Source organism: Salmo salar, chromosome ssa14 (genome assembly GCF_905237065.1).
Source record: "Salmo salar chromosome ssa14, Ssal_v3.1, whole genome shotgun sequence".
Lineage (NCBI taxonomy): Eukaryota > Metazoa > Chordata > Actinopteri > Salmoniformes > Salmonidae > Salmo > Salmo salar.
Genome location: NC_059455.1, coordinates 33,728,337 through 33,755,902, shown reverse-complemented (window position 1 = coordinate 33,755,902; position 27,566 = coordinate 33,728,337). Strand labels below are relative to the sequence as shown.

The window sequence follows — 27,566 nt, the reverse complement described above, 5'->3', positions numbered from 1 at the left end:
GGACTTGGCACGACATTCCCTCCATACAAATTGTTTCCCAAAATGAATGAGACCTCCATCACCGGTAGGCTAGTCCTCACCCCAATGACGACAGAACCAGAAATAAGACCAGACTCAAGTTCCACATTATATAACGGAACCTCCATATAACCCATCTCCACGCCTTGCACCAACAAAGGCAAAACACCCTCCAAAATGAAGGACTGGGCTTCCCCAGTGTCTCACAGTATCTTCACCGGCTGCTTAACCTGTTGGGGCTAGGGGGCAGTATTTGCACGGCCGGATAAAAAACGTACCCGATTTAATCTGGTTACTACTCCTGCCCAGTAACTAGAATATGCATATAATTATTGGCTTTGGATAGAAAACACCCTAAAGTTTCTAAAACTGTTTGAATGGTGTCTGTGAGTATAACAGAACTCATTTGGCAGGCCAAAACCTGAGAAGATTCCTTACAGGAAGTGGCCTGTCTGACCATTTCTTGCGCTCCTTGATCATCTCTAACAAATACAGGGGATCTCTGGCATGACGTGACACTTCCTACGGCTCCCATGGGCTCTCAGAAGGCGGGAAAAAGCTGAACGATGTAATTCCATCCCCAGGCTGAAACACATTAGCGCGTTTGGCAAGTGCTCCATCAGAGGGCCATTAGACTGAGGCTCGTGCATGAGGGGATAGCATGCTTTTACTTTCACTCTTTGTAATAAAAAACGATTTCCCAGTCGGAATATTATCGCTTTTTTACGAGAAAAATGGCATAAAAATTGATTTTAAACAGCGGTTGACATGCTTCGAAGTACGGTAATGGAATATTTAGAAATTGTTTGTCACGAAATGCGCCATGCTCGTCACCCTTATTTACCCTTTCGGATAGTGTCTTGAACGCACGAACAAAACGCCGCTATTTGGATATAACAATGGATTATTTGGGACCAAACCAACATTTGTTATTGAAGTAGAAGTCCTGGGAGTGCATTCTGACGAAGAACAGCAAAGGTAATAACATTTTTCTTATAGTAAATCTGACTTTGGTGAGTGCTAAACTTGCTGGGTGTCTAATTAGCTAGCCCTGTGATGCCGGGCTATCTACTTAGAATATTGCAAAATGTGCTTTCACCGAAAAGCTATTTTAAAATCGGACATATCGAGTGCATAGAGGAGTTCTGTATCTATAATTCTTAAAATAATTGTTATGTTTTTGTGAACGTTTATCGTGAGTAATTTAGTAAATTCACCGGCAGTGTTCGGTCGGAATGCTAGTCACATGCTAGTCACATGCTAATGTAAAAAGCTGGTTTTTGATATAAATATGAACTTGATTGAACAAAACATGCATGTATTGTATAACATAATGTCCTAGGGTTGTCATCTGATGAAGATCATCAAAGGTTAGTGCTGCATTTAGCTGTGGTTTGGGTTTATGTGACATTATATGCTAGCTTGAAAAATGGGTGTCTGATTATTTCTGGCTGGGTACTCTGCTGACATAATCTAATGTTTTGCTTTCGTTGTAAAGCCTTTTTGAAATCGGACAGTATGGTTAGATTAACGAGAGTCTTGTCTTTAAAATGGTGTAAAATAGTCATATGTTTGAAAAATTGAAGTTTTTGCATTTTTGAGGTATTTGAATATCGCACCACGGGATTACACTGGCTGTTGAGTAGGTGGGATGCAAGCATCCCACCTAGCCCATAGAGGTTAAAAGCATCACCACTCTGCAGAGACACAAACTCATCTGAAACAAAGGGTTCATACACATCTGATCCAAAATCTTGTTTAGGAGATACACCAGTCCCAACCAGAGACTTAATGGGCTGGAGTGCTCCCACAAGAAGAAATGGCCTTTTCTCCCGCTTATTTTTCTATTTCAACTTAGGACACAGAGACGATGTCTCCTTTCTCACGGCAATGTGTCCTTTCTCAATGACAAACTGGCGGATATGAAAAAACTGTTTTCTGCCAATCTTTATCTTTGGGCACTGTAGAAAAAGACTGTAATCTTGCAGTAAGAGGTGACTTCTTGGGATTGCTTTTTACGTATGGATAACTACTGGGTGCTTTGTTTGTGAAGGTAGCTTTATGTGTCAACACAAACTCATCTGCAAGAACTGCAGCTTTCGCAAGAGTGAGATCCTTGTGCTCATAAATGTAGGTAGCAACCCTTTCATGAAGGTAATTCTTGAACGGCTCGAGAAGTACAGTGGTTGCTCCTTTAAAAGTTGTGTCATACTGCAGCACACCTTGCGGGCTGCTGCAGCATTCTGTGGCACATTAACTAATTGTCAGCCATTTTTTCTGTTAATGCATGTTAGTGCTAGTTTGACCACCAGAGGGCATCTTTCAGAAGCATTTGATAGTATTCCATATTGGCATTACCAGATAATTAAAAACTTTTTTTGTAATAACATAGTATATGGGACTGATTTCCAGAAATTTGGCTTAATTCATTTGATTAATATTATGGTGTTTCTATTCCAAGAAAAATAAATAAATAAACCCTCAGTGTTTCCATTAGGATGGAATGGAAAATATGGCGCTGTACAACGTGACGGTCGGGAGTAGGCTACAGCCTAAGAGGATTGGACGATTCTAAATTGTTTGCCTTCATTAGACAACTTTGTTCCAATATTTCTGTAAATCAGTGATATTTATTCCCATAGTAATTCGTTATGGATCCATAACTAAATCAACATCTGCATTTTGAAACTTCTCTAGTGCCAGTGGGACGATTTCGTCCCACCTACACAACAGCCAGTGGAATCCTGTGGCGCGTTATTCAAATACCTTAGAAACGCTATTACTTCAATTTCTCAAACATATGACTATTTTACACCATTTTAAAGACAAGACTCTCGTTAATCTAACCACACTGTCCGATTTCAAAAAGGCTTTACAACGAAAGCAAAACATTAGATTATGTCAGCAGAGTACCCAGCCAGAAATAATCAGACACCCATTTTTCAAGCTAGCATATAATGTCACATAAACCCAAACCACAGCTAAATGCAGCACTAACAGGTTAAAGCATTTCAGCAACCATCACTCCTGTGTTCCAATGGCACGTTGTTTTATTTCACCTTTATTTAACCAGGTAGGCCAGTTGAGAACAAGTTCTCATTTACAACTGCGACCTGGCCAAGATAAAGCAAAGCATTGCGACAAAAAAACAACAGTGTTACACATGTGATAAACAAAAGTACAGTCAATAACAATAGAAAAATCTATATACAGTGTGTGCAAATGGAGTAAGGAGGTAAGGCAATAAATAGGCCATAGCAGCTAAGTAATTAACATTTTGCAAACTAACACTGGAGTGATAGATGTGCAGATGATGATGTGCAGGTAGAAATACTGGTGTGCAAAAGAGCAAAAAAAAAGTTAATAAAAACAATTAGGGGATGAGGTGGGTAGTTGGATGGGCTATTTACAGATGGGCTGTGTACAGCTGCAGCGATCGGTGAGCTGCTCAGATAGCTGATGCTTAAAGTGAGTTTGGGAGATATAAGTCTCCAACTTCATAGATTTTTTGCAATTCGTTCCAGTCATTGGCAGCAGAGAACTGGAAGGATAGGCGGCCAAAGGAAGTGTTGGCTTTGGGGGTGACCAGTGAGATATACCTGCTGGAGCGTGTGCTACGGGTGGGTGTTGTTATGGTGCCCAGTGAGCTGAGATAAGGCGGAGCTTTACCTAGCAAAGACTTATAGATGACTTGGAGCCAGTGGGTCTGGTGACGAACATGTAGCAAGGGCCAGCCGACGAGAGCAGACAGGTCGCAGTGGTGGGTGGTATATGGGGCTTTGGTGATAAAACGGATGGCACTGTGATAGACTGCATCCAGTTTGCTGAGTAGAGTATTGGAAGCTATTTTGTAAATGACAACGCCGAAGTCGAGGATTGGTAGGATACCCTCGTAAAAATGACTATGTTTGGCAGCGTGAGTGAAGTATTCTTTGTTGCGAAATAGGAAGCCGATTCTAGATTTAATTTTGGATTGGAGATGCTTAATATGAGTCTGGAAGGAGAGCTTACAGTCTAGCCAGACACCTAGGTATTTGTAGTTGTCCACATATTCCAAGTCAGAACCGTCCAGAGTAGTGATGCTAGTCGGGCGGGCAGCGATCGGTTGAAGAGCATGCATTTAGTTTTATTAGCGTTTAAGAGCAGTTGGAGAACATGGAAGGAGTGTTGTATGGCATTGAAGCTTGTTTGGAGGTTTGTCAACACAGTGTCCAAAGAAGGACCAGATGTATACAGAATGGTGTCGTCTGCGTAGAGGTGGATCAAGGAATCACCCGCAGCAAGAGCGACATCATTGATATATACAGAGAAAAGGGTCGGCCCGAGAATTGAACCCTGTGGTACCCCCATAGAGACTGCCAGAGGTCCGGACAACAGGCCCTCCGATTTGACACACTAAACTCTATCTGAGAAGTAATTGGTGAACCAGGCGAGGCAGTCATTTGAGAAACCAAGGCTGTTGAGTCTGCCGATAATGTCACGACTTCCGCCGAAGTCAGTCCCTCTCCTTGTTCGGGCGGCGTTCGACGTCACCGGCTTTCTAGCCACCGCCAACCCACTTGTCATTTTCCATTTGTTCTGTCATTGTCTTATCACACCTGGCTTCACTCAACCAATTACTTATTTATTATTTAACTTCTCAGGGCTGCGTGGGACGCTACCGTCCCACCCACGGTTCACACTATTCAACAGCCAGTAAAAAAATCAGAGTGCCAAATTCAAAACTACAAAATTTCCTAATTCAAAGTTCTCAAACATACAACTATTTTACACCATTTAAAAGATAAACCTCTCCTTAATCCAACCATATTGTCCGATTTCAAAAAGGCTTTACGGCGAAACCATAAAGTTAGATGATGTTAGGACAGTGCCAACACAAGAAAAACCACACAGCCATTTTCCAAGCAGGAGAGGGGTCACAAAAACCATAAATACAACTAAAATTAAGCACTAACCTTTGATGATCTTCATCAGATGACACTCCTAGGACTCAATGTTACACAATACATGTATGTTTTGTTCGATAAAGTTCTTATTTATATTAAAAAAAAAAATTTTACATTGACGCGTGATGTTCAGAAAATATTTTTCCTCCAAAACTTCCGGTGAATCAGCACAACAATTTACAAAAATACTCATCATAAACGTTGATAAAATATTAAACTGTTTTTCAAAGAATTATAGATAAACATCTCCTGAATGCAACCGCTGTGACAGATTTCAAAAAAGCTTCACGGGGAAAGCACACTTTGCAATAATCTGAGTACGGCGCTCAGAAAAATACAACAGGTAATACAGATACCCGCCATTTTGGAGTAATCTAAAATCATAAATAGCATTATAAATATTCACTTACCTTTGATGATCTTCATCAGAAGGCACTTCCAGGTATCCCAGGTCCACAATAAATGTTGTTTTGTTCGATAAAGTCCATAATTTATGTCCAAATACCTCGTTGTTAGCGCATTCAGTAAACTACTCCAAATGTAGGAGGCGCGCCCAAAATTGCACGGCAAAAAGTCAAAAAAAGTTATATTTACGTTCGCTGAAACATGTCAAACGTTGTATAGCATCAATCTTTTTAACATAAAACTTCAATAATATTCCAACCGGACGATTCCAATGTCTTGAAAAACGTTATGGAACACAGCTACCTCATCACGTGAACGTGCGCCATAAAACTCATGTAATTTTCTGAGTCACCAACTTCCCGGCCTTCTTGTTCGCTCTGTGTTCACCGCAAAAGCCTGAAACCAGGTTCTAAAGACTGTTGACATCTAGTGGAAGCCTTAGGAAGTGCAAAATTAACCCTAAGTCACTGTGCGTTAGATAGGCAATGACTTGAAGACTACAAGCATCAGATTTCCCACTTCCTGGTTGGATTTTTCTCAGATTTTTGCCTGCCATATGAGTTCTGCTTTAAACTCACAGACATCATTCAAACAGTTTTAGAAACTGCAGAGTGTTTTCCATCCAAATCTACAAATAATATGCAAATATTTTACTCTGTGCTCGAGTATTAGGCAGTTTACTCTGGGCACGTTTTTCATCCGAAATCGAAAATACTGCCCCCTATACCTTGACAGGTTCCCCATGTTGTATTTGTGAGTTATTGTTTATTGTTATGTGGATTTTTATCAGGCGCTGCACTTTTGTTTTAGACCGTGTTATTGGCACTAGTATGTGTTAGTTGCTGTCATATGTTAACCGGTATTAAAGTGCGCCTGTTTATTATACTCCGCTCTCCTGCACTCTCCTGCACTTCGCCTCCCATATACAAGCCTTACAGATAAGAATACAGTGATTGACAGAGTCGAAAGCCTTGGCCAGGTCGATGAAGATGGCTGCACAGTACTGTCTTTTATCGATGGAGGTTATGATATCGTTTAGTACCTTGAGCGTGGCTGAGGTGCACCCGTGACCAGCTCGGAAACCGGATTGCACAGCGGAGAAGGTGCAGAGCTGTTGGCCGAGGTTGGGGTAGCCAGGAACAAAGCATGGCCGGCCGTAGAGAAAAGCTATTGAAATTCTCGATTATCATGGATTTATCAGTGGTGACAGTGTTTCCTAGCTTCAGTGCAGTGGGCAGCTGGGAGGAGGTGCTCTTATTTTCCATGGACATTACAGTGTCCCAGAACGTTTTGGAGTTTGTGCTGCAGGATGCAAATTTCTGTTTCAAAAAGCCATCCTTTGCTTTCCTAACTGACGGTGTGTATTGGTTCCTGACTTCCCTGAAAAGTTTCATATCGCGGAGACTATTCGATGCTAGTGCAGTACGCCACTGGATGTTTTTGTGCTAGAAAGGCCTGTTCGCAGAAGTGATTTAGGGAGCGTTTGACAGTGATGAGGTGTGGTCATTTGACAGCGGACCCATAACGGATGCAGGCAATGAGGCAGTGATCGCTGAGATCCTGATTGAAAACAGCAGAGGTGTATTTGGAGGGCAAGGTGGTCAGGATAATATCTATGAGGGTGCCCATGTTTACGGATTTAGGGTTGTACCTGGTGGGTTCCTTGATAATTTGTGTGAGACTGAGGGCATCTAGCTTAGATTGTAGGACGGCCGGGGTGTTAAGCATATCCCAGTATAGGTCACCTAGCAGAACGAACTCTGAAGATAAATGGGGGGCAATCAATTCACATATGGTGTCCAGGGCACAGCTGGGCACACAGGGGGGGTCTATAACGGGTGGCAACAGTGAGAGACTTATTTCTGGAGAGATTAATAAAAAAAATTAGAAGCTTGAACTGTTTGGGCATAGACCTGGAAAGTATGACAGAACTTTGCAGGCTAACTCCTCCCCCTTTGGCAGTTCCATCTTGATGGAAAATGTTGTAGTTGGGGATGGAAATCTCTGAATTTTTGGTAGCCTTCCTAAGCCAGGATTCAGACACGGCTAGGACATCAGGGTTGGCGGAGTGTGCTAAAGCAGTGAGTAAAACAAACTTAGGGAGGAGGCTTCTGATATTAACATGCATGAAACCAACGCTTTTACGGTTACAGAAGTCAACAAATGAGAGTGCCTGGGGACACACAGGGCCTGGGTTAACCTCTACATCCCCCGAGGAACAGAAGAGGAGTAGGAGTAGGCTAAAAAAACTGGTTGTCTAGTGCGTTGGGGACAGAGAATAAAAGGAGCAGATTTCTGGCCGTGGTAGAATAGATTCAGGGTACGTTGTGTAAGCTAATCTAAGGTTATCAATTTAAAAAGGCTAATTGATCATTATAAAACCCTTTTGCAATTATGTTAGCACAGCTTAAAACTGTTGTTCTGATTAAAGAATCAATAAAACTGGCCTTCTTTAGAGTAGTTGAGTATCTGGAGCATCAGCACTTGTCGGTTCCATTACAGGCTCAAAATGGCCAGAAACAAAGGACTTTCTTCTGAAACTTATCAATCTATTCTTGTTCTGAAAAATGAAGGCTATTCCATACGAAAAATTGCCAAGAAACTGAAGATATCGTACAACACTGTGTACTACTCCCTTCACACAACAGCGCAAACTGGCTCTAACCAGAATAGAAAGAGGAGTGGGAAGCCTCGGTGCACAACTGAGTAGGAGGACAAGTAAATTAGAGGGTTTAGTTTGAAAAACAGAGGCATCACAAGTACACAACTGGCAGCTTCATTAAATAGTACCTGCAAAACACCAGTCTCAACATCAGCAGTGAAGAGGCGACTCCAGGATGCTGGCCTTCTAGGCAGAATTCCTCTGTCCAGTGTCTGTGGTCTTTTGCCCATCTTAATCTTTTCTTTTTATTGGCCAGTCTGAAATATGGCTTTTTTTCCCCAACTCTGCCTAGAAGGCCAGCATCCCTGAGTCGCCTCTTCACTGTTGACGTTGAGACTGGTGTTTTGCGGGTACTATTTAATGTAGCTGCCATTTGAGGACTTGTGAGGCGTCTGTTTCTTAAACTAGACACTAATGTACTTGTCCACTTGCTCAGTTGTGCACAGGGGCCTCCCACTCCTTTCTATTCTGGTTAGAGCCAGTTTGCGCTGTTTTATTGCTTCTGAAATCAGCACAACAGTTTTCAGCTGTGCTAACATAATTGCAAAAGGGTTTTGTAATGATCAATTAGCCTTTTAAAATGATAAACTTGGATTAGCTAACACAACGTGCCATTGGAACACAAGAGTGATGGTTTCTGATAATGGCCTCTGTATGCCTACGTAGATATTCCATAAAAAACTACCGGTTTCAGCTACAATAGTCATTTACAACATGAACAATGCCTACACTGTATTTCTGATCAATTTGTTGTTATTTTTAATAGACAAAAAAGTGCTTTTCTTTAAAAAACAAGGACATTTCTAAGTGAGCCCAAACTTATGAACTGTAGTGTATATATTTTTTGCAATACACGTGTATATGTATGCATGTACAGTTGAAGTCGGAAGTTTTACATACACCTTAGCCAAATACATTTAAACTCAGTTTTTCACAACTCCTGACTTTTAATCCTAGTAAAGATTCCCTGTCTTAGGGCAGGTAGGATCACCACTTCATTTTCAGAATGTGAAATGTCAGAATAATAGTGGAGAGAATAATTTATTTCAGCTTACATACACTCAATTAGTATTTGATAGCATTGCCTTTAAATTGTTTAACTTGGGTCAAACGTTTCAGGTAGCCTACCACAAGCTTCCCTCAATAAGTTGGGTGAATTTTGGCCCATTCCTCCTGACAGAGCTGGTGTAACTGAGTCAGGTTTGAAGTATGATCTTGGTCCCCATGTGCAGTTGCAAACCGTAGTCTGGCTTTTTATGGCGGTTTTGGAGCAGTGGCTTCTTCCTTGCTGAGCGGCCTTTCAGGTTATGTCGATATAGGACTCGTTTTACTGTGGATATAGATACTTTCGTACCCGTTTCCTCCAGCATATTCACAAGGTCCTTTGCTGTTGTTCTGGGATTGATTTGCACTTTTCGCACCAAAGTACATTCATCTCTAGGAGACAGAATGCGTCTCCTTCCTGAGCAGTATGACGGCTGCATGATCCCATGGGGTTTATACTTGCGTACTATTGTTTGTACAAATGAACGTGGTAACTTCAGGCATTTGGAAATTGCTCCCAAGGATGAACCAGACTTGTGGAGGTCTCCAATGTTTTTTCTGAGGTCTTGGCTGATTTCTTTTGATGTCAAGCAAATAGGCACTGAGTTTGAAGGTAGGCCTTGAAATACATCCACAGGTACACCTCCAATTGACTCAAATTATGTCAATTAGCCTATCAGAAGCTTCTAAAGCCATGACATCATTTTCGGTAATTTTCCAAGCTGTTTAAAGACACAGTCATACATACATACATACATACATACATACATACATACATACATACATACATACACATACATACGCATCTTTAAAAAAATATATTTCCTTTATTACCCTCCAACCCTACCACCCCTCCCCCAATTGGAGCAATCTAGTGAACAACAACGCTTAGGCCTGTATTTCCAGCTTATACATACTATATAAATGTTATGGACACAGTCTATTTTACAATAGATTTATTTTGTTTGTTTTTAACTCTTGTCCTTCCTCTACCCTCAACCTCTCCCATACATTTATGATGTCCATCTGGTTTGATTTCTATTTGTCATATCTTTCAAACTGTGCTCTTTCAAAAAAGTTCTTAACCTATATACGTTTTACGGCACAGTATGTTTTAGTTATCTTGTTGTTATTTGTCCCAACTTTCAGCTCCATTCAACCCCTCCCATCTATCTCTTAACACCATCCATATTGGATTTCTATTTGCCATATATTTTTCAACTGTGCTGAGATGTTTCACAAAAGTTCTGAACCTTTCTATTCTCATTCTTTCTACAGACTGTAAATTGAAAATAATTTTTTACAGCAGACATTTCCATATGTTTTAGTTAGCTGCATGTATGACATAACTCCACCAGTGGTATTTATGATATCATTTACGAAGATTATACCTTTTTTTATACACTGCTCAAAAAAATAAAGGGAACACTTAAACAACACAATGTAACTCCAAGTCAATCACACTTCTGTGAAATCAAACTGTCCACTTAGGAAGCAACACTGATTGACAATACATTTCACATGCTGTTGTGCAAATGGAATAGACAACAGGTGGAAATTATAGTCAATTAGCAAGACACCCCCAATAAAGGAGTGGTTCTGCAGGTGGTGACCACAGACCACTTCTCAGTTCCTATGCTTCCTGGCTGATGCTTTGGTCACTTTTGAATGCTGGCGGTGCTTTCACTCTAGTGGTAGCATGAGACGGATTCTACAACCCACACAAGTGGCTCAGGTAGTGCAGCTCATCCAGGATGGCACATCAATGCGAACTGTGGCAAGAAGGTTTGCTGTGTCTGTCAGCGTAGTGTCCAGAGCATGGAGGCTCTACCAGGAGACAGGCCAGTACATCAGGAGACGTGGAGGAGGCCGTAGGAGGGCAACAACCCAGCAGCAGGACCGCTACTTCCGCCTTTGTGCAAGGAGGAGCAGGAGGAGCACTGCCAGAGCCCTGCAAAATGACCTCCAGCAGGCCACAAATGTGCATGTGTCTGCTCAAACGGTCAGAAACAGACTCCATGAGGGTGGTATGAGGGCCCGACGTCCACAGGTGGGGGTTGTGCTTACAGCCCAACACCGTGGAGGACGTTTGGCATTTGCCAGAGAACACCAAGATTGGCAAATTCGCCACTGGCGCTCTGTGCTCTTCACAGATGAAAGCAGGTTCACACTGAGCACATGTGACAGACGTGACAGAGTCTGGAGATGCCGTGGAGAACGTTCTGCTGCCTGCAACATCCTCCAGCATGACCGGTTTGGCGGTGGGTCAGTCATGGTGTGGGGTGGCATTTCTTTGGGGGGCCGCACAGCCCTCCATGTGCTCGCCAGAGGTAGCCTGACTGCCATTAGGTACTGAGATGAGATCCTCAGACCCCTTGTGAGACCATATGCTGGTGCGGTTGGCCCTGGGTTCCTCCTAATGCAAGACAATGTGGCTGGAGTGTGTCAGCAGTTCCTGCAAGAGGAAGGCATTGATGCTATGGACTGGCCCACCCGTTCCCCAGACCTGAATCCAATTGAGCACATCTGGGACATCATGTCTCGCTCCATCCACCAACGCCACGTTGCACCAAAGACTGTCCAGGAGTTGGCAGATACTTTAGTCCAGGTCTGGGAGGAGATCCCTCAGGAGACCATCCGCCACCTCATCAGGAGAATGCCCAGGCATTGTAGGGAGGTCATACAGGCACGTGGAGGCCACACACACTACTGAGCTTCATTTTGACTTGTTTTAAGGACATCAAAGTTCATCAGCCTGTAGTGTGGTTTTCCACTTTAATTTTGAGTGTGACTCCAAATCCAGACCTCCATGGGTTGATAAATTGGATTTCCATTGATTATTTTTGTGTGATTTTGTTGTCAGCACATTCAACTATGTAAAGAAAAAAGTATTTAATAAGATTATTTCATTCATTCAGATCTAGGATGTGTTATTTTAGTGTTCCCTTTATTTTTTTGAGCAGTGTATATATTTAAAAAATAATGTTTTTTTTTATCAATTAGCATATTTGAGTTTAACCACAATATTTATTGTATTATTTGTTCTGTCTTTTCTGGTGGATTAAATTGAAATTGCAACCAACTTTCTATGGCTTGCTTTAAAAATAGCGATATTTGGGAGATTATTTCCTTTTCAAATAACTGAAAGTGAAAGGTTGTAATCTGACTAAAGGGAAAAAGGCCTTTCTTCAACATAGGGTGAAACATTTTTACTAATCCGCTAGAGAACCAGCTTGGATTTAAGTTTAACTTTTGAATGACTGAAACCTATAGTGAGAGGTCTAATGTTTTAATATTTAATAATTTCTGCCCTCCAAATTCATATTCATTATATAAATAGGCCTGTTAAATTTTGGCTCGCTTGCCATTCCAAAATAAAATGTTATATTTTCTCATATAATACAAAAAACGGTTTGCTAGGTTACTTATTTGCAAGACCATAAGCAAATAGGTAAACTGGAATATGACTAAAGAGTTAATCAGGGTGATTTTTCCACAAATAGAAAGGTATTTACCTTTCCATGGTAGCAAGATCTATTTTTGCTAACTTTCTATAAAAATGTATTGGCGTGAAATCATTTCTTTCTTTCAGGATATGTATACCGAGTATATCCACATCACTATTAGACCATTTTATTGGTAAACTACATGGTAAAGTAAAAGTTTTTTTGTGATCAAATACGTAATATAGTACACATTGTCACGTCCTGACCAGTATAAGGGGTTATTTGTTATTGTAGTTTGGTCAGGACGTGGCAGGGGGTATTTGTTTAGAGTGTTTCGGGGTTTGTTGAGCTATGTGTTTAGGTAGAGTTGTGTTTGTTTAGATTGTTCCGGGGTTTTTGGTTATGTTTTATGTTAGTATATTTCTATGTTCTGGTCTAGTCTTTTTAGTTCTATGTTTAGGGTTATTGGATGGACCTTCAATTGGAGGCAGCTGTTCCTCGTTGCCTCTGATTGAAGGTCCTATATAGAGGGGTGTTTTGTAATGGGTTTTGTGGGAAGTTGTTTTTGCACTGCTGTGTTTAGCCTGCAATACTGTGCGTTCGTTCGTTTTCTTGTTTTGTCATTTAAGTGTTCTAATAAACGTTAAAATGAGCACTCAACCCGCTGCGCCTTGGTCTACTATATACGACGACCGTTACACACATCATAATTTGGTTGTAATCCAGAGAGGTTAGAAAAATTATCTGGCTGTGGAGGGATCCAAGTTGTGGATTTAAAAGAAAACATGAATCACCCGTGTACAATGACACCTTAGTTTTTAAGCCCTGTACTTCTAATCCATTGATATTATTGTTGGATCTGATTTTAATAGCTAATATTTCGATGGCCATAATAAATAGATATGCCGATAGTGGATAACCTTGCTTTACTCCTCTTGACAGTTTAAAACTTTCTGAGAAGTAGCCATTAATTACAATTTTACACCTAGGGTTACTATACATTATTTTAACCCATTTTTATAAGAGATTCTCCAAAATTGAAATGTTCCAGGCATTTATACATAAACTCCAGTTGTACTTTATCAGAAGCCTTTTCAAAGTCCGCTATGAATAGCAGGCCTGCTTTCCCAGATTTTTCATAGTGTTATATTGTTTCCAGTACTTCCCTTATATTATCTCCAATGTATCGTCCATGTAAAAAACCTGTCTGATTAGAATGAATAATGTCAGACAATACCTTTTTAATTCTATGCGCTATACATTTTGCGAGAATTTTTGCATCACACATTGAAGTTTAAGGGGCCTCCAATTCTTTATATTTCCCACTTGTATCCTGTTTCAGTAATAATGGAATCAGACCTTCTTGTTGAGTGTCTGATAATCTACCATTTACATAGGAGTGGTTAAAACATGCTAATAACGGTCCTCTGAGTATATAAAAAATTGGTATGCCATCCAGCGCTGGAGTTTTCCTGGACTTAAAGGCTTTAATTTCATCAAGAAGTTCCTCCTCTGTAATTTCACCTTCACATGTGTCTTTCTGTATGGCTGTTCATTTTACATTATTTATAGAAAAAAATCCATACAATTAGCTTCAGTTAGAGGAGATGGAGGAGACAAACGAAAACATATGCTTATAGTACTTTACTTCCTCTTTCAAAATATAATTTGGTGAATCATAGGTGACTGTCATTTGTAACAAGTTTCAGTAAACTCTTTTTAGTAGCATTTCTATGTTGAAGATTTTACTCGCTGTTTATTATCTATGCATAGTCACTTTACCCCTACCTATATGTACAAATTACCTCGACTAACCTGTACCCCCTCACATTGACTCATTACCGGTACCCCCTGTATATAGCCTAATTATTGTTATTTTATTGTGTAACTTTATTTATATTTTTTACTTTAGTTTATTTAGTAAATATTTCCTTAACTCTATTTTCTTAAAACTGCATTGTTGGTTAAGGGCTTGTAAGTAAGCATTTCACGGGAAGGTACCTGTTGTATTCGGGGCATGTGACAAATACAATTTGATTTGATAATCAAAAAGACATGCTTCTTCCCTTGCAAACTCAACATGGCTTTGTGATTCTGTCTTTAGTCATTTACAGAACCGTTGTCTGTATGCCTCTGTTACCAACTCGTAAGCCCGAAGGAAAGCAGCTTTAACACTGTCATAATCTGAACTCTGGTCAAGAATTAAAGCGGCGTACACTTGCGGAGCTTTCCCCAAAAGAACACATTGGAGGAGCAGTGACCAAATATCTCACAGCCATTTTAGGGATGTGGCAATCAGCTCAAACAGAGTAAAATACACATCCACCTCCTTTTCGTTGAAAGGCGGTACAAGTCGGCTGTTTCGACCAAGATCAAACTCTGTTGAGGGTGCAGGATGGCCTGAATGGATTTGGAGTGCTTCCAGATCCATCTCCCTTTGTCGCGCTGCCAGCTCCATCTCTTTTAATCAAATGGCATGCGCATGTTATTCTTGTTCTAGTCTGGTTGCACGTTCTCATTCTTGTTGTTTGGCTGCACGCTCATTTTGTCTTTCCCTGTGCTCCAACTTTAATTTCTGTTGTTCAAGCTCAAATCTTTGTTGCTCCAACTTTGCCATTAGTTCTAACTCCCTTAGTTGCACCTCGACGGGATGTACTCTACTACCCATAGCTCCCTTTTCATCAGCCTCTCTCTCCAAGAGGATTTCCTCCTCCACCACAGCAGTACCAATAAACTCTGACTACTGCTTTTGGACTGTCAGATTCGGCTTTGTACATTTATCTAGCATCTCCCATGTAGGGTTTTCCACAAATGCTTCCAGCTTAAAGTCCATGGCTTTATGTTTATTTTACAAGCCTGTGCTTTTATTCAACTATCAAAATGATTCCACCAATCTTATAACTCCTCTGGGTAGAAACTCTACCACAAAAGTGTATTTTGAACACTCAAATATCTGGGCACAGCACATACTCATGGGAAACAAGGTCCCGGATGAGCCCCCATTTTGTTATGTTCCCCAGCTAGAAAACCAAATAATGTTGCTCAAACTGAAGGGGGAACTAACGAAGAGTCACAGTTGGGGTTTTAGGAGGGGTTCTAAAAGACACTCATGGGGGTGTCCACTGAAAGTTGACTACTGTAGCAACAACAACTGGAACCTAAAAGACACCCCCCGTGAGTGCCCACTAAATTTTCCCACTAAGAAGCAAACAAAAGAAAACCCCACACCAAACTTAAAGACAGGAAGCAAACCAAAATGGTGGAGCAAAACAAAATCAGAAAAAGTATTTGCTTGTCTAGAAATCTAAATAGGGCGAGCCAACTAAAGGTGTTAACCCTCCGCATCTATCAAGACAACTGGAGAACTGGGCCAGCCACTCTTAAATAGCATCTGGGCCAGCACAGGTGAAACACCTTCCCACTATTGAGATGGCAACCAGCCCAGGAATAACACATACTGACTAACGAGGTGACACCAATTGTTGCGCCCTACGTGCTAATGAGCTATATGTGCTAAAAGTCCAACCTCAAAACATAAATGGAAAAACCCAAACCTGTAACAACAAAACAATGTAAATCACAAGCAATACAACAAGAAACAACTATTGGGGACGAGCGCATTCAGGAAACTATTTAGACGGAAATTATTTAGACCCCTTGACTTTTTCCACATTTTGTTATGTTATAGCCTTATTCTAAAATTGATTAAATTAAATTGTTTCCTCAATCGACACACAATACACAATAAATGTGATATTTAAGTTTTTCATTTTGAATACATTTGCTAAAATCTCTAAGAACATGTTTTTGCTTTGTCATTATGGGGTATGGTGTGTATATTGATGAGGGGAAAAAACGATTTAAACAATTTTACAATAAGGCTGTAACGTAACATTTGGAAAAAGTCAAGGGCTCTGTACGTACTGTACAATCCATTGGATGAGGAACATTTCATACAGTTCAGATAAATGAGAGTGGGGGGGGGGGTTGAGCAGAGTTATTTGTTTAACTGTCTGATACTGGTGGGGACAAATGATTTCTGGGCTCTGGCAGGTTTTCTGTACATAAGATCTGTATCGTGGCCTGCATCCCACTGCTGGCTTGCTTCTGAAGCTAAGCAGGGTTGGTCCTGGATGGGAGACCAGATGCTGCTGGAAGTGGTGTTGGAGGGCCAGTAGGCCGCACCCTTTCGTCTGGTCTAAAAAGATATCCCAATGCCCCAGGGCAGTGATTGGGGACATTTCCATGTGTAGTGTGCTGTCTTTTGGATGGGACGTTAAACGGTTGTCCTGACTCTTTGTGGTCACTAAAAGATCCCATGGCACTTATTGTAAGAGTAGGGGTGTTAACCCCGGTGTCCTGGCTAAATTCCCAATCTGGCTCTCATACCATCACAGTCACCTAATCATCCCAAGTTTACAATTGGCTCATTCATCCCCCCTCCTATAACTGTTCCCCATGTCATTGCTGTAAATGAGAATGTGTTCTCAAGTCAACTTACCTGGTAAAAAAAAGTCAGAGCTGGTAGGGTACTCCTGGTTGAGTGGGTATGTGAGCTCGGTGGCAATCCTTACTGCCGTCCGGTACACAGTAGAGTATTACTTTATATTGTATTTGGCTTAGATTTTTTTTATGGGTACAGGAGAGAGAGTAGCCAACTCTGTGTAATAATTTGTGTTTTATGCTTTAAGATTAGCCCAGTATTTGTTATTTATTAGTTATTATTTTTTCAAGTAATTTTCTAATGGTTGGAGATATGCACAGCTTCCTTCACGTTGCTGTGTTTGGTTGATTTCAGCGTCATGAGTAAGCCTAAAGGATTTCAGTGGTGGTTTAGAATGTTTTTAATTGTCCCTTAAAGAGACCTGTCCCTTACATGGATTCTCCTGTACTTTTGTATACTTTTTAGCCAGTAGTTCTTAAAGTAGAGCTCACAAGCCAAAAGTGGTCCCCGAAAATGGTGTACTACATCACATATGTGCAGATATGTGCACCACGTCATTGCTCTCTCCCTCTGCTGTGTGTGCATCATGCTAGCTGTTACTCAAATGAAGAGAGGCTGAAGCTCATCGACTGGAACTCAAATTGCTAGGGGGCTGGCCTTGAGGTAATACAGTTATTCTGCTCATAGATCATGACAAAACCCCATGCACAAAGAAAGGTCCATATATAAATGACTGGCCTGCATATAGCCCTGACATCAACCCCATCGAACACCTTTGGGATGAATTGGAACACTGACTGCAAGCCAGACCTAGTCATCCAACATCAGTACTCAACCTCACTAATGCTCTTTTGGCTGAATGGAAGCAAGTCCCCACAGCAATGTTCCAACATCTAGTGGATAGCCTTCCCAGAAGAGTGAAGGCTGTTAAAGCAGCAAAGGGGGGGACCAACTCCATATTAATGCCCATGATTTTGGAATGAGATGTTCGACGAGCAGGTCTCCACATACTTTTGGTCATGTAATGCATGTTAAAGTGTGTGTGTGTGTGTGTGTGTGTGTGTACCTGTTGGTGGCTGGGGAAGCTTCTCATGGCTTCCAGCACCTGATGCACAACTGCGCTGAGCAGGGGGTGGGGCATGCCCACAGCCATGTCCTGATTGGTCAGGTTGAAGACGCAGGCTGAGGCCACCAGCTGGACATGGAGAGACTCTGAGTAGTTCTGCATCCCTCCCAACACCAGCTACAGAAAGGAGAGAAGGGTACCTACATAAGGACTTCATAACACATTCCTGACCCATACATAACACATGTATAAGCAGTACATAAGCTTTTTGTATAAATGCTTATGTCAACAACCACAATTTCAGCCATTTCATATGCAGACATATTCCGATCGTTACCTTCAGGATGTCTGGTCTGGTCTGGTCGTACATGTCGTTAGTTAGCTGGTAGAGATGGACCAGGGCCTCGCGTGTGAAACACTCTCTCTCTCTGTACCTCCTCAGAGATTCACAGATCTGTTTCTCATTGGCCTCGCCGGTCACCTGGAAGACAAACACAAGAAGATTATTCGTCAGTCACTTACTCCTCATTCCTCTGCACATATCTGATAGGCCTGGATAGGTCATAGCTGAAACTACTGCTTACACCTTCACAGCTGTCTCAGATCCACCAAAGCAAGTAAATGACAGCAGGAAGTAGGAGGCATTTTTTGTAATTAACAATAAAATCCCCCCCAGGCGGTCACCTCACCATTAAGTTGTCCTTCCCAGACAGAACGTCACAGGAGCCAGCCCCAGTAGCCAGAAGCCCCAGGAACAAAAGCCCTCTCCTCCCCTCGACGAAGGCTGTGACCGCCCCTTCAGTCACCTTCTTCCTTCCAGACACATCCAGAGACACAAGTGCTGGGAGAATCCCAGAACCCCCCTCCAGAAGCAGCCTCACCGCTTCATCCCCCTCCCCCCCTTCGTCATTCTCTGCGGATGGCGGTACAGAGGCGAAGCGGTCGTCAGAGAGGTCCAGGTGCCTGAGGGCGTGGAGCTGGCTAAGGATGGAGATCACCCTGGCGGGTGACATGTCCAGCTGCCTCAGCCCGTGGGCAGTCAGGGATCTCAGGGTAAGCCGGCAACCCAGCAGGGCGCTCAGCTCCGTGACGGGGGTGCTGGAGATGTCCAGGACCTCTAGCCGTGGGAGAGTACAGATGTCCTCGAGGAAGGGGTCTGTGAGGTCTGTGTTGGCCAGGTTGAGTGTCCTCAGGCCCTGCAGAGAGCTGAAGCCCACCTGCTCTTCCTCCACCTCCAGGGACGTCCAGCCCAACTGGAGCCTGCTCAGTGTGAGCCTCTGCAGGCTGGCTCTGCACTCCGGGTTGGAGGCCAGGCCTGAGAGGATGTGGGCACCAGTGAGGCCCCCAGGGACCCCGGAAGCATCCAGCTCCTGCAGCCGGTGAGGGCAGAGAGCCAGACGGAAGGCCTCTGCAGAGAGGGGGGAGGAGCGGACACAAGCTCTGCGCAGACGAAGTTGTTCACAGCTGCGGAAGATACCGACTGTTCTGTCGTTTAGCGTGCCTAGGGGATGAAAAAAGACGTGAAAATTTGAGGTAAGGCTGAAATGTGGACAAGAACAGTGATGACCAGGAGGTTGACACAACAATATCTTGCTTTAAAAAATTACGTAAAATCAACCCATTGTATAGAAATTCCCTTCTTTAAACCCATAAAAGGTTTGTTAACCATTACATTTATTTAATTCCATTTGTGTGTGTTTTGTTGTTGAACATTCTCTGGCGCCCTCCCTCCCTACTCACCCTGGGCAGCCATCTTGTGCAGTAGCTGATCAGCCATTTCCTGTGGGAGCAGTGGGGCCCAGCTGAGCCTCAGGGAGCCATCTGGTTGCTTACTGCAGAGGGAGTCCAGGCTGAGACACACCTGGGCCAGACACAGCTCAGACAGGGCCACGGGACAGGACTCCTCAGCCTGCAGTCAAACACAGCTGGCTTTGGTTCTGCAGTGCATGACATTGCACCTGATGCAACCACATTTGACATGAATGGATACTTGGTATGTTTCATTTCCATACAGCAATGATAAATGGATGAAAAATGATTAGGCTTTTAGGTACCTGAATCTGTCACTCTGTTTGAAGTGTTTTGTAAGCTAAATAGTTTTCAGAATAAACCTTTTACTCAATCAATATTTGATAACTCAAAACTTGTAAAATGTGTAAATATATATATATATATATATATATATATATATATTCAACAAGTACTTAGTTATGACTTTCTCATGTCGAAACAACGAGAGTACGTTCAGAGCCAATGACACTGTGAGTGACACAGTAGGATATGCGATTGCGACATGGCTTGTTTCTAAATTTAACCAGAATAGAGTAATGGCGCATTAGTTAGTCCTTTTAAATCACCCTCTAATCCTACAGATCTCTTGACCAACCAAGGTGAACAAAAGCAATGCCCTTGCTATTTTACTATTTGACAGAGACAGCAAGGCAATACGAAAAGGAACTGGGAAGGGGGTAGCCTAATAACTCACTCACCATTTTTTTTTTAAATACAAATATTTCCCATCACTTTGCAATATCAAATGACTTTCAGAACAAGCATTGTGGTTCAAATTGCAAGACTATCTTCTGTCGTGGATATGCACATGTATCTTCCGTTCTTTTTCCGTCAGTTGACATTGGTAAAATCAAGCTACAAAGTACAGTGTCTACTGCTAGTCAAATTACTGTTGCTACAGCGACAGCAGTTGATCGATAGTTAACGGTGTGTAACTCCAGACCTCCACGATGTAGACCCATAGAAATAGTTGATCCACTAGCCGTCGTACTGTAATACCACTTTGTAATTGGTCGGCAGAAGTCAAATGTCATCCAATGGCAACTTCTCTTTCAAGCAGGTGCTATTCCCCTATAACGTTCTATGTTACATCATGATCGATTAAATGGCATTTGATTTGCATTCGATAATGAAATGCACAATAATTTAGTCTTTGACATTTTAGTACATTTAACTTAGTTTGTAGCAATCTTTTACATTTTTTGAAGAAGGGATTAGTAACTAGTTTTGCCACAAGGAGGGGCCACTGGCCTCGGGAAAAATATTACCGGTAAACTACTGTTGATTCCCCTTCATGACTGCAAAAAGATGCTCAGTTGCTCCCAATACATAACTTCAAGAACTGTCTCTTTGTTGAAGATTTTAAATGAACAATATTACATCTAGAAATACTCTCCCGCATCCTTTAATTGTGTTGGGTTTAGAATATTATATCAAATAATTTAGATTTAAGTGTTCCAAGGTGGTTGGATGAATATATGCACTGGGTGGGGATGTCAGTTTACTATAATATCACTTCTCATAAAATAATTATACAATTAGATTTTTCTATGGCTCCCCTTAAACCCTTTGGTACTGTTCCCTTTACTTTCAACTCCAGCAGCAGCAGTAGCCTAACCCCTAATTCAGCACATTAGCTCATGAGTTTTCCTCTCCAGGCCAGGGCTGGCCCATAAGGCCCACACTGTTGTTTTCCAGACTTAACTAGTCCATAAAATCAGCTGAGCGCTGAGCAGGAGGGCAGTATTGGGTCTATTACCAGGGGCCAAACAGACATCTTGCCCCAAATTTGAGTCCTTCCTATTATGTCACACATTAAGTAGTCACATTTGGGGCAGGCAGACACATAAGCCACTCCCAAGTGACAAAGCTGGCTCCATAAAAGTAATGGTTTGGTGGGGGGGATTGGCAAAAGAGAGAAAAATGATTTATCTATCTAGAATCTAGAATCATCTACAAATGCATGCCACACTTTGGTTGATGAGGGAGCAAACACAATACCTATGTTTAAGGACATAGGGACTGTGGAAAGCTCTTGCTGACAACTGATATCCTCTGAAGGACAGCTAATAGACGTCTAATAGACTAAATACCTGCTAAACTACAGCTGAAACTTGGTTTTAAGATTTAAGACAGCTCTTTTCATGGCTCAAGTCTCGCTTTTATTTGTTATCCCTGGATTCGTTTTCTGTGCTCAGATTTGCTCTTGTGTGCTATTAAAATACATTTCATTAAGCCTTGGCAAAGGCTCCTGTGTTCCACGTCTCACTGAAATACCATACCACGTTTTAGAGTTATTTGAATGAGAGAGGCAAACTCCTCCAGCTGCCTTTGATCCAGTGAGACTTTACAGCTCTCACTGGTGACGATCAATCTAAAAACGTTATGTCTTAGTGGAGGAGTTACTTATCTCAACTGGCTCAGTTCAGACTCCAGACAGACATGAGCTCTATTAGCTAAATGGTTCTATTTTTATTCAGGGTTATTTTCTTCTCATCTGTATGGATTTGCATCCCTGGTTAATATCATTAGCTGGTTGTGGGTGTGTTGTGACACGTTTGAGGACTGCGTTGGTAGGGATAGATAAATGGACCTCTATGGAGATTCCCAACAGTGTATGTCTCTCTGAGCAATTGTCGTCATCAGGAACCTGGTGGTTGAAGGTTCCACACATTTTTTCCGAAAGTCTTCCGAGTTTAGCACCGTCATGGTGGTCAAAGACTCCTTTCACCCCTGATGATCCCACAGAGGACCACCAGCCGTCCCCAGAGCCAGGCTGTGGCCAGTGCCTGAGTGTGGTCTCCTCACTGGGGCCAAAGATCTCACCTTCTCCCTTCCAGCTCCTGCATTGGTGGCTCTCTTGTCGGAGGGCGGCAGGTGTGTGGCTAACTGGCTATGTAAAGTTTGAGGGTTTATAGTGCAGACAGAGTGACGGGAAGACTCAGGGTGGATCCACTGCGTCTGTTTTACATAAATGGCGGACGTGAGCACACACACACACACACACGCACACACACACACACACACACACACACACACACACACACACACACACACACACACACACACACACACACACACACACACACACACACACACACACACACACACACACACACACACAAATGTAATACAGTGATTTTAATAGTAGTGTAGGCAGGGGAATCAGAGCATTTTAACAGCTGCAGAAAGAGCTCTATGTGGTCGGTCCATCTCTCTCCACCACCCTCCTTCATACATAGTTACACACCTTTAAGAGAGGCCCCAGCGCCATCCAATGCAAATATTAGAGAATCTGTAAAGAATGTACCTCAGGCCTCCGGTGGAAAACTCTTTCTCTCTTCCCCACTGTACCATAACATAGCACACGGCCCACAAAAAGACTCAAGCCATGCAAATCAGTTGAGGGACAGAAAGTCTCATACTAATGAATGTATGCTAGATCATATTAATTCTCAATCGGCTTATACATATAGACCACTGACATCTTTCCTTTTCTCACATAAAGAGAATGACCTTGGATGACCTCTTTTTGCCGTCCTCTCCCTAGTTGTCTCCCTAGTTAATAAGCTGCTGAATTGTTCAATTTTGCCCATTACAAGCAAAGTGTCCAAAGTCAATTGTTCCAATAGGCTTTTAAGGTCTCAGTAATTGTTGTAATAGTTAGTGTGTGTGTGAACATGTTTAATTGGCTCAGTTTTATAAACATGCCTTTAAAACAGTAAATAGAGTTGTGTTTTGTTTCTTCCAACTGGTTTCTTTATGTCACTTTTATATTAAACCCTGATGATTGGGCGTGTGCTGTTTAGTCTCTGGCTGTAGTGTATAGTAGTTATATAATACTATGTATCAATGATTCTTCAGACCAACGTGATATCATAGGAAAATGTCATCCTGGCAAGTGTTAGCAAAAAGGTAAAATGTCACAGTAGCTGATGTTTTTCTCAATACAATGCAATCAATGAGAAAATATGTGTGTCATGGGTTTGATGTTTTTCTAAGTACATTGCAGTCAATGTGAATAGATGTGCCACAGGGTTGATGTTTTTCTCCATACATTGGAGTCAATGGGAAAAGATTAGTGTCACAGGGTTGATCTCTTGTCTGTCTCTCTCTCACTCTCTTCTTTATCCCCCTCATTCTCTTCTTTCTCTCTACTTCTTTCACCCCCTTTCCTTCTCTTTCACCCTCTCTGTCTCTCTCTCTCCATCGCTCACTCTCCCCCTCCTTCTTTACCTTCCTCCACCTCCTCTCATCTCTTTCTCCCTCTCCCTTCTCTCTCCTTCCTCTCTCTCCTCGTCCCTCCTTCACCCTCTCCCCCTCTCTCTCCCCTTGCCTCACTCTCCCCCTTCTCTCTGTCCTTCCTCCCTCCATTCTCTCTACCTCCTTCTTTCCCTGCCTCCCCCTCCTCTACTCTATCTATCCCCTCTCTCTCTCCCTCCTCCCTCCCCATCCCTCCTTCACCCCTCTCTCTCTCTCTCTCTCCCCCTCTTTCCCCCCTTCCTCACTCTCCCCCTTTTCTCTCTCTCCTCCCCCCTCCTTTCGCTCTCCCCCTTCTTTCTCTGCCTCCCCCTGCTCTCATCTCTCTCTCTCTCCCTCACTCCCACAAACAGACAGACATACTCCGACAAACAGCCACAGACATGCAGACAGACTTGCAGGCAGATACAGACAGTTTCAAATGAATAAGAATGAATTCAAGAATTCATAACAAGGCTCTTAGTTTCTAGAACTGCAAGACCATTGTGTTCAATGGAGGTCAAAAATGCTTTTGGGTCTATTAACTTCAAAGTTCATAGGCCGGGTCCCGCGGTCACAAATGATCTACAATTTGGGAAGATTAAACCGCCCATAAGACCCCAATTAAGTAACTTTCTGTCAAATCTGAAATTTAATGTATGGCCCCTAGGGACCTTCCTTAACAATGCAAATCTTTACATTAAGAATAGAACGTTCTAGAGGATGGAAGACAGTGTTTTTGTGTAACTGCAGGAAGAGAATAAAGGACAATGTTGAGGATTAATTAAGACACTCCCTGTTGCCACAGGAAGCTGAACCTCAACACAGGGCATCTCTATAAGGTCACGATTGGTTGTGTGCAAAGACAGTTAGCTAGCTCAATCACGGGGGCGTCATGGTTATGTGAGGGCTGTAGGTAATGCTTTTCTATAGAAGAACAGCCTTGTTCTCTATGAAACCAAGTTTTCACTGTGAAGAGTTAAGTTCACCTGGTCAGATGTAGGCTTGCATTTTGGGAGTGTCTGTTGAACGATCCCATGAGTAAATTTTGTTTGTAGCCTCGAAAGCACATTAACTCAAGGTCGGGCTTCAAGTGGGGCCTACTTGTCTGCCATGTAGTGGGGGGATGTATAAATTGTTCAGAGGATTAAGGCTAGGGTTATGTCAAGGATTGAGGCCCTAACCCTCGCTTCATCTCTAACTATCTTATACTAAACCTAGCCCTAACCCTAACCCTCGCATCATCTCTAACTCTAGCTTATACTAAACCTAGCCCTAACCCTAACCTTCGCTTCATCTCTAACTCTAGCTTATACTAAACCTAGCCCTAACCCTAACCCTCGCTTCATCTCTAACTCTAGCTTATACTAAACCTAGCCCTAACCCTAACCCTCGCTTCATCTCTAACTCTAGCTTATACTAAACCTAGCCCTAACCCTAACCCTCGCTTCATCTCTAACTCTAGCTTATACTAAACCTAGCCCTAACCCTTGCTTCATCTCTAAATCTAGCTCATACTAAACCTAGACTCAAACCTAACCCTAACCCTCGCTTCATCTCTAACTATCTTATACTAAACCTAGCCCTAACCCTAACCCTCGCTTCATCTCTAACTCTAGCTTATACTAAACCTAGCCCTAACCCTAACCATCGCTTCATCTCTAACTCTAGCTTATACTAAACCTAGCCCTAACCCTAACCCTCGCTTCATCTCTAACTCTAGCTTATACTAAACCTAGCCCTAACCCTAACCCTCGCTTCATCTCTAAATCTAGCTCATACTAAACCTAGACTCAAACCTAACCCTAACCCTCGCTTCATCTCTAACTCTAGCTTATACTAAACCTAGCCCTAACCCTAACCCTCGCTTCATCTCTAACTCTAGCTTATACTAAACCTAGACTCAAACCTAACCCTAACCCTCGCTTCATCTCTAACTCTAGCTTATACTAAACCTAGCCCTAACCCTAACCCTCGCTTCATCTCTAAATCTAGCTCATACTAAACCTAGACTCAAACCTAACCCTAACCCTCGCTTCATCTCTAACTCTAGCTTATACTAAACCTAGCCTCAACCCTCGCTTCATCTCTAACTATAGCTTATACTAAACCTAGCTGCAACCCTAACCCTAGCTTCATCTCTAACTCTAGCTTATACTAAATCTAGCCTCAACCCTAACCCTCGCTTCATCTCTAACTCTAGCTTATACTAAACCTACCCTCAACCCTAATCCTAACCCTCGCATCGTTTCCACATCTTGGCTCAAACCTAACCCTCGCCATAACCCTAACCCTAACTTCTTGTCCACATCTCCGAGCCAAGATGTGAAGGGCTAGAGTTATGGCTAGATTTGGGTTGAGCCGGGATGTGGACATGAAGCTATGGTTAGGTTTACGGTTGAGTTTAAAGTTTGTCTGTCTGTCTCCCTGCCTGTCCCCCTGCCTGTCCCCCTGCCTGTCCGTTTGCCTGTCCGTCCGTCTGTCTCTTTCTCTCTCTCTCTCTCTGTCTGTGAGTGGATATGTCTGTCTGAGAAAGAGATGAGGGAGGGAGAGAGAGAGGAGGGTGTCATGTCTGTGATGCATTGCTCTATGTATCCATATTGTGATGCTAATCTTCCCCCATTGAACATGATGTATTCATTTGTGACACTTATTTTTTTCCCATTGACTGCAATGTATTGACACACGTGTCAACACTGTGACACTCACCTTTTCCCATTGACTGCAATTTATTGACATCAGATTGAATTGGTAGACACTTATCTTTCCCAGTTTACTCCAATGTATTGACATAAACGACAACCCTGTGACACTCATCTTTTTCATTGAATGCAATGTATTGAGAAAAACGTCAGCTACCGTGGCCTTTGGATGACGTTTTCAGGCTGATAATGGGCTGTTCAGGCAGCATCAAAACTCATGATAATACTTTTTTTCAGTCATGAGTCAGTCCCTTTTATTAATTCCCACTGACTTTCAAGTTTTGTGACATGGATGTGTATGTAGTGTGCCGTGTGTTGCAGACCAATCAGTGAGAGGAACAAGCTGGTCTCCTCTTCTGGGATCGGTTTCCCTCCAGATACAGCCTGTTCTACCGGTGATTACAGACCACAGGGAGTCGTGACTTTTTCAATGAAATATATTCCAAAACATATAGCCCAAGCACTTTTATATGGAAAGAATGTACATTTCTCTGTAAAGGAAAAAAAGATCCCTTGGAAATTTGGACAGATTCCATTCCAGTTCCCCCCTCCCCCTCTCTCCCACTTTTCTTTCTCTTTCCCTCTCCCCCAACCTTCCCTCCCCCTCTCCTTCTCTTCTTCCCTTCTCTCTGTCCTGTATGGCTTTCAGCAATGCGTTTCTCGCTGGCTGTTCCAATGCCTATCACTAACTCTCTGCTTCGTCTGCATTTTTTATGTCTCCAAAACCACACAAAACAAACCATAATTCCTTTTCTTTTTTCCATTAATACTTGTTTTAACTCTGGCTCGTATTGAAATTTGAT

General features: G+C 42.4%; 1 protein-coding gene across 1 annotated transcript in view; it reads right to left on the bottom strand.

Annotated features, from left to right (window-relative positions):
* LOC106569408 (protein zyg-11 homolog) overlaps window positions 1–20,804 on the bottom strand; it is a 29,862-nt gene extending 9,058 nt beyond the window's left edge. Inside the window, exons 1-5 of the mRNA XM_014140747.2 lie at window positions 20,521–20,804; window positions 19,772–19,940; window positions 18,721–19,532; window positions 18,369–18,512; window positions 18,032–18,208 (exon numbers count right to left, since the gene is read on the bottom strand). Coding sequence (XP_013996222.2) covers window positions 18,032–18,208; window positions 18,369–18,512; window positions 18,721–19,532; window positions 19,772–19,940; window positions 20,521–20,523 — 1,305 coding nt within the window. The 5' untranslated portion in view covers window positions 20,524–20,804. The remainder of the gene's footprint in view (window positions 1–18,031; window positions 18,209–18,368; window positions 18,513–18,720; window positions 19,533–19,771; window positions 19,941–20,520) is intronic.
* Window positions 20,805–27,566: the final 6,762 nt, after the last annotated feature.